General features: G+C 37.7%; 1 protein-coding gene across 4 annotated transcripts in view; it reads right to left on the bottom strand.

Moving 5' to 3' along the window:
* Nucleotides 1-15,625, bottom strand: part of LOC121925217 (nebulin related anchoring protein) — a 77,854-nt gene that overhangs the window by 2,437 nt on the left and 59,792 nt on the right. For all 4 annotated transcript variants that reach the window (XM_042457069.1, XM_042457071.1, XM_042457070.1 and 1 more), the window contains 5 exons: nt 14,026-14,337; nt 11,789-11,893; nt 10,844-10,942; nt 8,038-8,142; nt 364-471 (listed from right to left, as the gene is read on the bottom strand). In XM_042457069.1, the coding sequence (XP_042313003.1) occupies nt 364-471; nt 8,038-8,142; nt 10,844-10,942; nt 11,789-11,893; nt 14,026-14,337 (729 nt within the window). The remainder of the gene's footprint in view (nt 1-363; nt 472-8,037; nt 8,143-10,843; nt 10,943-11,788; nt 11,894-14,025; nt 14,338-15,625) is intronic.

Raw genomic sequence — 15,625 nt, 5'->3', positions numbered from 1 at the left:
AGTTACTCTCTGGTGATTTTCTACATTATAACAATTTACAAATATTCTCTTAAAAAACTAATGAGGGATGGATGAAAGAATAAGAAATTATGTGAAAAAGAGCTCCAGAAATGTTAACTCAGGAAGTGTGAACCATGCCTGAGACCTCATGACATCACCGAAACTGAAGATACTATTATGTGGTTCACTGTCACTGATCCCATAATGTTTTGTGTGTGTGGCTAAGTGAGTTTGATTTCTGGGTGGCAGGTGGGGGGGGAGGGAGAGGCAGGCCATGTAATACACTGTGAGCAATTTGGAAGAAAGATTGGATACAAATGTAAGGGATAAAATGAATAACAAATAATAAATAATGTGTCATACATCACTAGCGATTTCTCTGGAAGCTTTAGCTGTTTGGAAAGGTATCGCATCCAATCTCAAATCGTAGCCAGCTGCCCTTGTCTGTTCCCAGGATGTTTTATATAGTTTCTGTATTAAGGAAGGAAAGGAAAGGAAGATTGTCATAAATTACTGGTTCTTGAGTCTGTCATGAAGATCTCTGAAATTTGAGTCTAGCCTGGGACTTTCACTTTCACACCTAAAATATATTAGAACTGAGTCCTAGTGATGAAGAATCCTCAATACCACAATGAGGATTTTGCACTGTATTTCATGCATACATTGATTTGAGTTTATTAGTTTCTGTTAGACACTTTGATGCATCAGCCACATCAATATTGCATTGATATTGCCCCTATTCTGTCTTTTCAAACATCTACTAGTAGCATCTTGGGTTTTGCAGCAAAGGAGTTTCAGTGATACTGTCTCCACAATCTATGACTTCAAACATTTCTAGCTCTAGACCCTCATGGTTTCATTGTATCTAAAATAATGAACTGGTTGATAATATATTAGATATGATTAACGATAGGAACTAGATGCAAATTCAGAAGAGAATACACCAAGTCCCATTTCAATTCCTACATTATAATATCTGAAGTGATTGCGAGCTGTTGCCCATGTCAACACTGCCCTGCCAGAAACAGTTTCTCAGGTTTGGTAATTAGGATTATAATAAGGTTGGGGAGAGTGCATTCGGCAGGCCAAATGCTTTTAGGACCTTGAAACTTAGGAGAGTTCTGAGGTCACAAATAGGATCCCATTTACGGCCCCAGAAGCCTTCCCAAGCCTCAAGACTGAAAACAAATTTTCACTGCCAAATGAAGTAGTTTTGCTGCCAACTGAAGCAGTTTTGATTCCATAACCTCAAAGCACCTACAACACTGAAAATTCCCAACCCACCAAAAGTTGCTGAAAATGAAACTGGAAGTGACATGATATCACTCCCAGTCACACTAGGTATAACTATGCAGTTCAGGAGAATCTCCAACTGTCTTAGCTGAATTAATATGGGAGAAAGTTCACAGAGCCATCTAAATCAATCAATCAATCAATCAATCAATCAATCATTTTTTTATTAATTAATCTTTATTGAATTATTTACAACATAAAAAGGGCAATACCAAAACATTTTCAAATTCTTACTCCAATATTTCTTAACCCTCCCCACCCCACCCCCTCACTTTCTATTTCACTTACTGCTTATTTATTAGCTATAAATTCTCTATTTCTCAAAGATCTATCATCCTTACTTCCTTATCTCATCGTCTTTCATTCTATTTTGCTTAAATCCTAAGTTTATACAATAATTAACTCTTTATAATACTACACAGCAACGGTATTACTCCTTATTACCTTATTTAACCTTTCCCTTTTGAAACAATTCTCTTATTCTCGACCAAGTTAAATTATCTTCTTCTTGCATTTCATCTTTTAATTTCAAAGTTATGGTATCCATTTCTATGATTTCTAAACACTTCCCTAACCAATCCTCCACTTTCGGTACTTCCTTATTTCTCCAGACTTTGGCAATTGTTATTCTGGCAGCGGTGATTAAATATAATAGTGGTTTCAATTTTGGTCTTAAATCCTTGTTTTCTACTATGTTTAAAAGACAGAGCTCCGGGACCAGAGGGAATTCCAATTGTAAAATTATTTCAATTTTCTTGTGTACTTCTCTCCAGAATTTTTTTATCAGAGGACAACTCCACCACATGTGAAAAAAACTTCCTGTAGTTCGTTCACATTTCCAACATTTTCCTTTATCATTCTTGTATATTTTCGCTAATCTATTCGGTGTCATATACCATCTGTGCATCATTTTTTAGAAATTTTCTTTTAGATCCATACACAACGTAAATGTTAAATCCTGTCCCCAAGCTCTTTTCCACGCCTCGTACTGTATATTCTTCCCTATATTCTGTGCCCATACAATCATACAATGCTTAATTTGTTCTTGTTCCAATTCAAGTCTCAAAATTAGATTATAGAAGTTTGTTATTTTTTTCTTATCCTTATCCATCCATATGACATCCAATTCTGTCTTCTTTAACGTTATACCTACATTTTTTCTGTCTGCTTTATATTTTTCCGTTAATTGGTAATATAAGTACCAATCTATTTTAATTCCCTCTTTTAGCATTTCTTCCCTAGATTTCATTATAACTTTTCCCTCCATTATCTTTACATAATCTTTATATTTTAGCCAATCTCTTCCCTCAATTCTGCCCTTCTTTAATATTGCTTCGTGAGGAGAAGCCCACTCTGGTAACTTTGTATAATATTTTTCCTTGTATTTTGTCCATACCTTATATAATGCTTTCCTTACAATATGCTCTTTGAATTCCTTGTTTAGTTCAACTTTATTCCACCACATATAGGCGTGCCACCCGTATCTTAAATTAAATCCCTCTAAATCTAATAATTGCTCATCCTTTAATTCCACCCATTTTGTTATCCATTCCAAGCAACATGCATAAAAATATAATTTCAAATTTGGCATCCCTAATCCTCCTCTTTCTTTGCTGTCCGTTAATATTGTCCAATTGATTCTGGCTTTCCTTCTTGCCCACACAAATCTCTTTAGATCCCTATCCCATGTAGTGAAGATCCCCTCATTATGAATTATTGGTAAATTTTGAAATAAAAATAGGATTTTTGGTAAAACACTCATTTTTATTAGAGCAATTCTTCCTAATAATGATAATTGTAATTTATTCCATTTTTCCAAATTGTTTTTTATATCCTGCCAACTCTTTTTATAATTATTATATCACTCCCAGTCACACTAGGTATAACTATGCAGTTCAGGAGAATCTCCAACTGTCTTAGCTGAATTAATATGGGAGAAAGTTCACAGAGCCATCTAAATCAATCAATCAATCAATCAATCATATGGTCTCTTTAAAATCAACTCCAGACTACTCAATTCTTGAGAATCAACTTATAAGAATTTGGAATTCCAAGCAATTGGAATTTATCATGTGAATAAAGAATCTAGAGGCAGCCATGGTAGCTATAAAATAAAATCCAAAATGCAGGCTCCATATTTGGGTAATATCTACTGTACAACAACCAAAAAGAAAAAGTAAGCACTAGAATTACATGAAAGCTTTCAGGATTGCCAGACTTCTTTATCAGGCAAGATGTTGCAAAAGAACAAACTCAGAGCTTACCATTGGATTTTATGCTCAAAGTAACACAGAGCTTACTGTGGGATTTTATGCTCAAAGTAACAGAAGATCAGAAATTTTCTATGCTCTTATTCTCAAGTAACAGCAACTACCCCAGCTCACCCTAACATTAATATTAAGCCATATTAGAGTACCTGATACAATATCTATTGATTCTTCCATTCCACCACATACGGATGTTAAGACCAAGTACTGCAATAGATGCAGGAAATGTATTGGGAGGTTGTGATATTTGTTCCTGTAGTTCTGTTTTTCTGTATTTGTTGTTGTTGTTAAGTGCCCTCAGGTCGACTCTTAATTCTGGCAACCCTGTGGATGAGGCATCTCCAAGACACCCTATCCTCAACAACTCTGCTCAGTTCCTGCAGATTTAGGGCTGTGCCCTCTTTGACTGAGTCTGTTCATCTGGTGAATGGTCATCCTCTCTTTCTACCACTCTCTATCATTCCAAGCATTATTGTCTTTTTTAGTGAGCCATGTCTTCTCATAAGGCGGGCAAAGGACAACAAAATACAACAGCCTCAATTTAGCATCCAGAGGTAGCCATATTAGTCAGCTTGGCTTCTAGGAAAAGTTCAGATGTGATCATGTAGATTACCACACTACAGTATACTCTTCTAGTGCTGCTATTCCACTTTTACTGCTCTGGCTGCTTCCTGTTGCATTCTAAACAATGGCATGAACAATTTTTACTTTAGTGTTTAGTTGTATACTTTTGCACTTTGGAATCTTGTCTAGTTCTTTCAAAGTTGCCCATCCTAATCCTAGTCTTCAACTGATTTCTTCACTGTAGTTTCTGTTCTAGTCAAGGATTGCTCCAAGATATGGGAAGTCTTAGACTATTTCAATGTCCACCTCATCCATATTGAAGTTGTGAATATCCTCCATGGTCAGTATTTTAGTTTTCTTAATGTTCAATTTTAAATTTCCCTTTGTACTTTCATTTTTGACTTTCCTTAGTTCTTCCACATTTTTGTTATGTTCTCCTAGTATTATGATGCCATCTGCATATCTTAGGTGGTTGTTGATATTCCTTCCTTCAATATTTACCCCTGTTTTTCCTATGATATTTTCTGTATATAAATGGAACAAATTGGGTGCATCCTTGTCTAACTCCATTTCCAACTGGTAACTATTCTGTTTCTCCATATTCTGTTGTAAGTAAAGCCTCTTGTTCTGAGTATAGATTGCACTCCAGGACAATTAAATGTATTTGTACACCCAGATCTCTAAGTACAATCAATAGCTTTTCATGATCTATGCAGTGAAAGGCTTTGTTATAGTCTATAAAGTGCATGTTGTTTTTCTTCTGATTTTCTCTGGTGTGCTCCATTATCCATTGTATATTTGCAATTTGATCTTTGTTGCCTCTTTCCTTCCTGAACCCAGCCTGCACCTCTGGAATTTCTCACTCCATATATGGCAGAACTCTTTCTTGAAGAATTGTGAGTATGACCTTGCTTGTGTGTGAAATCAATGCAATGGTCCTGTAGCTGCTCCAAGCTTTTGTGTTACCTTACAGGTATATTGATCATTTCCAATCTGTGGGTCACTGTTTTGTTTTCCATATTTGCTGGAAAATTTTAGTTAGAACTAAAGTTGATCCTGTCTCCATAAACTGCAGATGCTCTATTAGCAGGTTATCTGTTCCTGATGATCTATTCCTCTTAAATGCTCTTAGTGCAACTTTCACTTCACTTTCCAAAATTAAGGGTTCATCTTCATATAATTTTTCTTACAATGTGTTCATCCTTTCATCTCTTTCTGTTACCTCAGACTTTTTGCTATAGTGCAACAATGCATTAGTGACATGATAGCCATAGAAATGACTCTAAGGAAAAAAAAATTTAAGGGAGAAAATTTGCACTTCAAACTTGGGAAACCATCCCCCAGTTTGTTTTTTTAAAGTTTGAAGAGTTCTGGTATAGAGCTATGAAACTGCAACAAAATAGCACCTCCAAGATGTAATGAGTGGCAAAAACTGGTGACAAAGTCCAAGAAGCTATACTCCAAAAGTGCACATTTCTAGCTTAGAACAATATGAAAGAGTCTCAAGTCTCATTTCACTGTTTTATCTTTTCTTTTTCCGCCACCCCTTTCTTCCATGTATTTTTACAACACTTGCTTGTTCTGGCAGTCATAAAAACATGCATACATTTTTTTTAGCCACTTCCTGAATTTGGAATTTGGATAAAGCTACTAGTCTGGAAATCCACAACTGTACATAAGCTGAAATGTGCCACTTTACCATACATAGGCCCCATTCCCACTGGGCATAAAAAGCGGCTTATTTCGCTGCGATTCTGACTCAGCTTCTGACCTGAATCTGACCCATCGTTCCCATTAAAAACGGGTGCAAACAGACCGGGGGTTTTTTACCCCTGTTTTTGTTCCCATTGGTATTATCCCTGAGGTAATTTGAAGCGGGTTATTTTGCTCCCTGTTCCCATTGCCCTTTCGGAACCTCTTTTTTTTTTAAAGCAGCTGTCAATCAAGTGCTTAAGCACTTGACGTCACAGCCAATCAGTCGCTGAGACACTTTTCCCCTCCAGGAAAGGGAGAAGGAGCCTCTATTCACTCCAAATCCTTTTGGGTCCCAGGCTCTTCTGTGTCTTCCAATAGTTCCTCTGGGAAAGAGAGAAGAGGAGCCTTTCTTTGCCCCCAATCCTTTGGCGTCCAGCCTCTTCTGTGTCTCCCCAGACTCCCTCTGGGAAAGAGAATAGGAGCCTCTCTTTGCCCCCAATCCCTTGGCGTCCAGCCTCTTCTATGTCTCCCCAGACTCCCTCTGGGAAAGAGAGAAGAGGAGCCTCTCGTTGCCCCCAATCCCTTGGTGTCCAACCTCTTCTGTGTCTCCCCAGACTCCTTCTGGGAAAGAGAGAAGAGGGGGCCGATCAAGCAGGCATGTACTGCCCATCTGCTGCTCAGGCGCTCAAGCAGAGGCAAAAAAATAATAGTTTAAATGATGTTCAATGGCTCTCCTCACACATTGGTCTATGAATGTGGAGCAGGGGGGAGGTTACAGGGGGCGTAATGTGTTTACTGTGTTTGGAGCTCAATGTAGCATGATCGCCTTACTCTGCTTCCCAATCCACCGGGGGAAAGGCTATGCGAACAAGAGAAAATGGTGCCAGTAATGCAGGAAAGAGAACAAGCGGGTGACACCCCCAGGCCAGCCCCTTGAGCACTGCTCCTCCCGTCTTCAAGATCCCAAATCACACACCCTTTCATTCCCATTCATTTGCCTCGAATCAGACTCAGGAGGCACAGGAAAACTCACTAAAAAGCCGCTATTTTTTCTGAACCGGTTTATCAACCAATAATTCAGATTTTTGAGGATAAATCAATTCAGATTTGAATTCCAATGGAAACGATATCGGAGCAATGTGGATCAAATGCGCGCTCAAATGGAAATGATGCACCCATGATTCACGTCTTGATCCGCATTATAAGCCAGTGGGAATGGGGCCATAGCTTTATACATAGCAGCCACTAGCAAGTCCTAGTCATTTCCTCTCTCTCTCTCTTTTAAATCTGCCAAAGCCTTTGCCTTGTCATTGAGGATCATTATGCATCATGGGTCCTTTGATTTGAAACGCCATGCATCATTTTACTTTATCACAGTTTGCACAGTTTTTGCACTCATCCTCACACATTACATTCATTTGATATACAGCTATCTGTGCAGCTTTCCAAATACCAATGTATGTGTTTTTATGAGCCATAAGGTCAGTCTCTCTCAACAGCTTTCTGTGTGTGGCATCTGATCCAATTGTATATCTACCAAAAACAGTTTCATTTTTAATGAGAGGCCCCCAACTCCTCCATCTCCCCATGCTCTCACTGGCTGTTTCAGTTCAGATACATGCTGATCCATTTGAATGTTTTGTGAAGAAATAGTACATATCAGACTTACAGCTGTGACATTCATCTATGTGTGGCAATACAGTTCTAACTGCATGAGCGGTATATCTCACTTATTCTTTTCTTCTAACATGAGAAGAAAGGTTTGTCAAAGTACAATGTAAAATGTACTTCCTGCATCTACTTCTTTTAGAGGCCAGAATCGGCTTTCCAACATTACCCTTTTTTATTTTGAATTCCAGTAATTGATGAAATGCATTGTTTTGGGGGATTTAATGCAGATTAATTTTCTCAAAAAGGACTTTGCTCATCAAATAAATATTAAAATGAATAGGCCTGTTGTGGTTGCGTTGTTTGCCAACTAAATATGGGACATGCAATTATATTATTGGGAAATGAAGTATGGTCAGAAATATTATAGCATCTGTATTAATGTCTCTCTTCCTTCCTATCTATTAGATTTACGTACTGCTCCTCATCCCAACAGAACCCAGAAGTGACTAGGGGGACAATCACACTTTAATGCTATTATTGTGTGTGTATAGCTTTGTATGTTTATTTACAAAATAAATTGCCTACAATAAAGAGAAATTTTACTTACATCACTAATATGGAGTGCATTAAGACGTGCTCTTATAAAGTCAGGATGATCAGGAGGAAGAGTATACTTCTGCATGAAGTCCATGTGCCCAGCTCGGTATAGCCTCTGTCAAACCAAATAAATAATATTTAACTTACTTTCACAACACCTATAATGATAAAAAAATCTATATTTCCGCAAGAATCAAAGTATATGACACATGCAGGACAAAATTATCCCTATACCTATATAGCTGCTCAAAGGGAAAGCATTATCATCACTCAATTAAAAAAAAGTAGGATCTATGTCAGTGAAGAAATCTGGAACCTAAATTAGAATTTTTTTTATCCTGAAGGTCATTTGTTCACACAAAATGTAGACAATTTTAGTTTACTGCAAATAGTTCAATGTACTTCTGCATATCACAAATCTCATGAAATGTCCTAAAAGAACTGTAATGCTCAGATTTCCTCTACAGTGATGCTAACCAAAGTGATGGTCCACAAGTGATTGGCTTCTGGTCCTGGCATGTTTTCCAGAAAGCAACAATTGTAGCCAACAGGCACAAATATGTTACCAATCCTTAGCACGTTGTTGTTATGTGTCGACAAGTTGCTGTTGTTGTTTGTCTTATGGCAATGCTAAGGCAAATCTATCAGTGGGTTTTCTTGGAAAGATTTGTTTAGAGGGGGCTTGCTATTGACTTCCCCCGAGGCAGTGTGACTTCCCCAAGGTTACTTAAGGTTACCCAGTGGGATTCCATTGATCACTTCTTCTCCAGATACCTAGTCCCATACTCAAAGCACTACACTACACACTGGCTCTGGCAAATTAGGGGAAATTCCCAGTTCCTCACAGCAGACAGTTTGAGGTGCACTACTCAATAATAGCTCTAGTTTATACGTTCTGTTTTTATTTAATGAAAGACAAATTCCACTCAGTTCAGAACTGGGTCAGCAATTATAGTCACTCGGTGACTAAAGAATATATATAGGAGTTGAGGTGAAATTCTTTGTTTAAAAGCATTCTAAGTGAAGTCATGAAGTTGGTCGCATACTGAAGTCAGGTCTCAGAGGATCAAAAGTAGAGGAACTTTTGGACATGATTTGCCAACCTCTCAGATTTCTTGGTTCCTTCTGAGCACTGCTGCATTCCTTACAGTAGCTAGAGGGGAAACTGCTAGTACTAGTCTTTTGACTTTGAAAAAGTGCCTTCTTCTACTGCTAAGAAAAGAAACTACTGGAAAATCTTGAGCTGAAGTATACACAAAAACATAACGCATACACATGATTGCACACATATGCAAAAACAGTTGCATCAACACAGCTGCTTGCAGTTTTGGGCTTTGTTTGGACATGGCTATGGGAACTGCTCTGATGAGAATACTAGTACAGTACTTCACAATTTATCACTACACTAGTGACTGTGACACACAGTCTCAGCATTTCCCTTTTTTTTGTCCCCATCCAGAAACTAACTAGATAGAACTATTGTCTTAACTTAGATGGTTAATCAAATGAGTGATTTTTTTAAAGAGTAAGAGGTATTTTAATTAGCATTGCAGCTTTTAAAAAAGAAAAGAAAAAAGGCTGAAATTAATTATCTCCAAAGAGGACCAGTGTGGTGTATTGGTTTGAATGATGGACTACAACTCTGGAAACCAGAGTCTGAAGTGTAACCTTGGGTAAGTCACGCTCTCTCAGCCCCAGAGGAAGGAAAAAGCAACCTCCCTCTGAATAAATCTTGCCAAGAAAAACCTGTGGCAATGTCCCCTTAGGGTCATCATAAGTTGGAAACAACTTGAAGGGACACAAAAATAATGATCTGCAAGTTAAGAAAGTTACCTTTAAAAAGAATTAATTTAACGACATACTGAATCCAGTGGTAATTCAGTAGTAATAGAATGAGTTTCTGGGTTCAGGAGAATCGTTCTACCACTGTTAAGTTATAGATGCCTTCATCATGCCATATTCATTTTTCTTAAAATAACTTCCCAAGTTCTGTTGAAGAGATAGGAACATTGCCATGCAATCCTTTAACTTGTCTGCAATTATTAGGAAGTTCTCCAGCTTGACTAGTCTAATAGTTATCCAAAGACTCTATGCATTTGCTGTGAGCTCCCCTATTCTCTATTTTCCTGACCTATTTGATTTATGGTGAGGCCAAAGCATTTACCCTGCACAAGTTTTAGTATTAAATATAAACCACCGAAACACTAAGGCATATGGGAGGAAAGCTTTTAACCTCAGCCTCTGGTTCTAGCTGTAAAGCATCTTCATCCCAGCACTATGAACAAAGTTCAAAAACTCTTTCTAGAAATTAGATGCAGTGATATACAGTAGAACACCAACATACTTTGTCAAAATACCAAGGTGTTTTGTCAGGCTATGCATACAAGAGTGTGTGCACGTGTGTGTGTGTGTGTGTGAGAGAGAGAGAGAGAGAGAGAGAGAGAGAGAGAGAGAGATCCAACTATGCTGACAGCTGAATCTTATTTCAGCAATGGCAATGGACTGTGACCATACCGAAGAGCAGCAAGATAGCCTAAGCCCTAGAGGACTGCCAAGTTGGTTGCATAATACATACAGATAAGTCTCCAAAACTTTGCCATTGCTGCTCACTCTGCCACCCAGCATCCATTACCCAAGACAGTCTCCCAATTCTGCCTAATGATAGGGCCAATATATTTTTGCCAATATTTGTTAGCCACCACGTATATGCAAATATTCCATTAAAGCTAAATAATCTTTTCCAGTGCCATTCTTCCAAAAATGATTATACACAGCTGAAAACAATTCATTGATGACTTCCAACATGATTAACCTACCTCATTACACTGAATGTAGCTATTCTTAGCATGAATGAAATCCAAAGAGTCAGTTACTGTGGTGAACTTCAGACTATCTGGTTTCTGTCGGTACTTTGTCTACAAATCCAACAGAAAAGTAAAATATAGGATGCAGTTAAAAAACATATCAGGGATTTATATGCCAGGACAACAGGCACAGAAACAACATATTTACATATTCACTGTGAGCATATATATAATAGGGGAGTGTGTATGTGTGTAGTTTGCTATGAAACATTTGTGTGTGTGTGTGTGTTCTATACAGAAATATTTTTGAAATAATTGGGAGAAGCTTGTATATGTATTCTAAGCTCATGAAATGACTTGTCCAACAGAAATTTAACTTGAACTCAGAGATTCCAGGGGATTTCTTGTTTAAGTAGAATAAGTCAACAGGGAAAAGGCTCCTTTTTGGTGCTTGTATTTTCTGTACAATTGACCAGTATGACTCAAATGTACCATGGCAGTGATGCACACAGAAAATACTTTTTTTCTTAGCCAAATAGACATTTATACTCAAAATATCACTTCCTGTTATATATGGATCTCCAAACTATAGTCAGAAGGTTTCTCTATAAGTGATCAGGATAAGCCACTCTCCATACTATTGTCAATTTCCAGTATGCAGTTTTCAAAGCTTAGTATCACCTTCTTAGCATTCCATTGCTGAGTTTGCTGCCTTTATTTATTGCTAGGTGTGTTTGTTGTTTAGAGTCTCCTGATCAGGGTAGAAAATATGCAGCAGGATGTCACAGGTGGACTCCTATCTTGTGTACTGCTCTTTGGTAACACAAGCCCGTTGTATAAACAGGCTCCCACATCAAAAGGAAATGCTAAGCTACATCCATAAGTGTCATGTAACAAGGAGCCTTGATGGTAAACAATTCTTACAGACATTCCATCCCATGAAAGATTTATCAGTACCTCACTGATGAGTTCTCCAGCCTTCTTTACATTTTCTATCTGAGGGGATCTCAGAGCCACCCAGCCAACCCCCTTCATGAAGTTCAGGTCTGATTTGTAGCGAGACTGTGAAATAAAAACAAAACATAAATCTTTAGACTTTATCTCATTTTCCCTTACCTAGATATGACTCCCTGATTTGTATTAACATTTTAATTTTTTCTATTTTTCATGCACGCATCAGCTAAACTTCTATGCATTCATCCATTCCTTTCGGAATTAAATAATGGATCATATAAAAGAGACAAAGAAAGCTCCCACAACTGAATTAATATAATTGCAAGCAGGAAAATAGTATAACCTGTTAGTGCTGACATTTATTCTATGCTGAAGGCCCAGCTAAGAGATACAAAATATATTTTGTTCAAAATCAATACAAGTATTCAGACTAATTCTGCTTCTTCACTGAATCATCACATTATCATTTGTTTTTCACAAAAAAAATCCACATTTAATAGCAGACTAAAATATAAACGGGAGAGCAAGTTAATTCAGCTGCAGTTCAAATGCAATATGATTTGATAGTCATCAGGTACTGGTGAATTTAGAAGAAGCATGAGTCTGAACTGATCGGTCTCTTTGTATGATGAGGATAAGGAACTTTAGGCTATTTCAAACATTTCACAGATGCACAGCCAATTTTCCCACTGATCTATATGCCTGGATGATGTTTTCAAAGGTTGGCTTGACACATTTAGGTGCACATTTATAAAAAAAAATCCTTGGCAAAATTCTAACATATATGTAATTTGTGAAGCAATCCTTAGTTGGAAGGCCAACTGAAACAACAGCTAACATTGTGCTTGTGAACTGAAGATGAAGTCTGCAAGCACTCCAAGCTAAACTTGCAGCAGCAGGTCCTTTTAAACTATGCTATGTGGTAGTTAAACATTCAAGTGTAAAACTCCATGTTTCTAGCAAAGCAAAAATGAAAGAAGCATTTTCTTCACACAAAGCTAAGCCCCATATTAATGTATGGCTTCATACTTTGGGATACCCCAGTTTGTGCAACTCACTGCCTTTTTCTCACTGAAGAAAAAGAACAAAGGAATTTGATACATTTGCTCATCTTGGAGGAAGACCCAACAGGGTTTCTTTAGTTTTCTCATTACTTTTCATTGAAGAGATAAAGCATGCAGAGTTCTTTTAAGCAGCATCTTTCAAGTTGCAATGTAGAATTAAGTATGGGATGTTATACCATGGATATGGTACAGGAAGAAAAACTGGATGGAGGCAGGCTTCTGCTTTCATTTAGATCTGGGATACAATAAATGATATTTCCTGATATAGTTGTTCTAATTGGCAATCTTAAATTCTAATTTTAATAATATCTTATGGTTTGACTTCTCAATAATATTCTGAGCTCAGAATAACATCAGAACCCAGAAAACATATGGGGACATGCAAGTCTTGACAGATATATCATTAATTTAAATAGTTGCTGCATCTTATCATTTTATGTTTTTTATATATTTTATATTTTACAATATTATTATCCAGTTCATTGTTGATCAAATGTTACTCAGTGGAATTCTGAATCATCAAGTGATACGGATTTTACACAAGAATATACAAATCAGTGAGGTACTGTCAGATAATGTGGCATGTTCCAAGTAGTGTCACTTTATGTAACTGTGCTACTGTGATCCTATTTATAACAATTTCATTGAGATGTTAGTTCATTTGGAATTGCTCCCAGAGCACATATAAATACTGGAGCCACATTTTTTTTTCCTTTTCCTACAGGCAAACTTCCTTTTTCTCAATGACAGTTATATCTGGTATTTTATGTTCTAGTTCTATGGAAGGGGATTGTGTTGCACCTTTGACTGCTAATGATCTAGGTGTTTGTTTGAATCTTAAAGACTCATTAGATTTTTACTTCAACATTTTTTAAAAATTATTCATAGTTATGTTCCCTCCAGTAGTAGTAACAGCAACAACAGCAGCAAAAATACTAATAATAGTAGGGATAGTGGTGGTGTTAATAATGATAATAATAAGGATTCCATCGACAAGGAGTGCCATATTTATAATACAAACTTTTTTCTCCACCAGTTATTGTTATGAATAATCATTGAACTACATTGCCTTGATTCACTAAAAGCCGTTACAATGATTTTAGTCACAATAACAATGGCGAATCATCCCATTACCCATGCTACTGCCATTAAAGCTCCTGCAGGATCTCTTTTTACCTCACTCTGCAACAAGTGAACTCTCTTTGCCCATTTCATCTTCAAGTCTTCAGGAAGCACTGTGTATTCATGCAGTCTCTTCCTATATTCCTGGTCACTCACTAAACTCTGGGCCTTTCGGGCATGTGCTAGGTTGACCATGTCCAAAGGCAGATGGTAATGAGAACTGATATCCCTGGAACCTCTCTTGTACTCCTGTTCACTTTGTAATTTAGCAGCATACAGACAATGTAGAAGATTGGTATCATCCAAAATGCTTTTGGCACCAATGTGCTTCCCTCGCTCCTGAACAAAGTTATGCTTGTATTGAAGCTGTGAAAGAAAGAAAAAAACATTTTCTAGCTTGTAAGTATGTATTTTAGTTCTTGTAAAAAGTAGCTAGAAAAAGTGGGGGGGGGGGGAGAAAATGCAAATCACCAGCACACTTGAGAAAGATAGGAATCCTATTATTAGTAATTTGTTTGTTTGTTTGCCATTCCATCTTTTCTTTTTATTTTCATGTGCCATTTCATTAATATGGCTGTCTGGCATATTCTAAAAGACAAAGAAGTTTTACTTCATGAACAGCACAACCTTGTGCATGTTGACTCAAAAGTAAACCACACTGAGTTTCAAGAGATATACTCCCAAGTAAACATATCTAGAATTGCAGCCCAAGTGGTCTAAGGCTAGGCAATACATGTTTTAGATGTTTAAAAAAATAAATAAGGAGTTATGTTATCCTTGTTAGAAGTGCAACAATGCTTAGCATTGAAGAGTCAAGAATGCCTCAGAGAGGGCAATAGCAATAGGGTTAGATAGTCTGAGTGACCCAAAGTGTTCTCCCTTCTATCAATCCTGACATTTCTGTGATGTAAACTGACTCTTAGGGATGTTTTCCCACCTTTTCTCTCCCTATCCACTCTCTCTCAGCTCTTCCCTAGAATAAAGCTAGATTCCTATAATAAAGCCTTTTTCTCTTTGTTTCTCCAAGCCACTGATGTCTTTTATCCTTAACCAGGACTCTAACTGCTGCATGCACACTCTATCAGTCCTTAGACTAAGGGCCAGAAGAAAGGGCCCTTTAAAGCCTTTGTCCAGGCAGCTTGGGAGTGTGGCATTTATACCTCACACTGTCCCATGCCACCCTGAAGCTGCCTGGAAGTTGGGCAGCTGGCCAGACATGGGTGGCTTCAAGACGCTGCAGTAGTGCGGCATTTACATGCACAGAGTTAGCAAAGCACTTCACATATAAAGATTTACATGCCACACATTGTCGCAGCATCTGGAAGCCAGTTTTAGGCTGTAGTGAGGTGGGAAAAGCCGCCCTTTCTCCAGCTGAAAAAGGAGAGGATCTTTTCCGCTCCTTTTTTGGCCATGAAAAAGGGGGATTAGGACCACAGCATGTGTTCACAGCAGCCTCAATCAGAAGGAATATTTTCAAGCCGCCCCTTCCGCTTGTCTGTTCACCCCCAAATCACATATGTGTGCTATTCACAGAGACAACATGGAATCATTGTGCAAAGGGATCTTGTAGCACCTTTGAAACTAACTAAAAGAAAGAAGTTTATAGCATTAGCTTTCATAGATTTGAGCCTACTTCCTCAGATTTTCCAGCTAA

Source organism: Sceloporus undulatus, chromosome 3, assembly GCF_019175285.1.
Source record: "Sceloporus undulatus isolate JIND9_A2432 ecotype Alabama chromosome 3, SceUnd_v1.1, whole genome shotgun sequence".
NCBI classification, from domain to species: domain Eukaryota; kingdom Metazoa; phylum Chordata; class Lepidosauria; order Squamata; family Phrynosomatidae; genus Sceloporus; species Sceloporus undulatus.
This window is presented reverse-complemented; position numbering and strand designations above follow the sequence as displayed.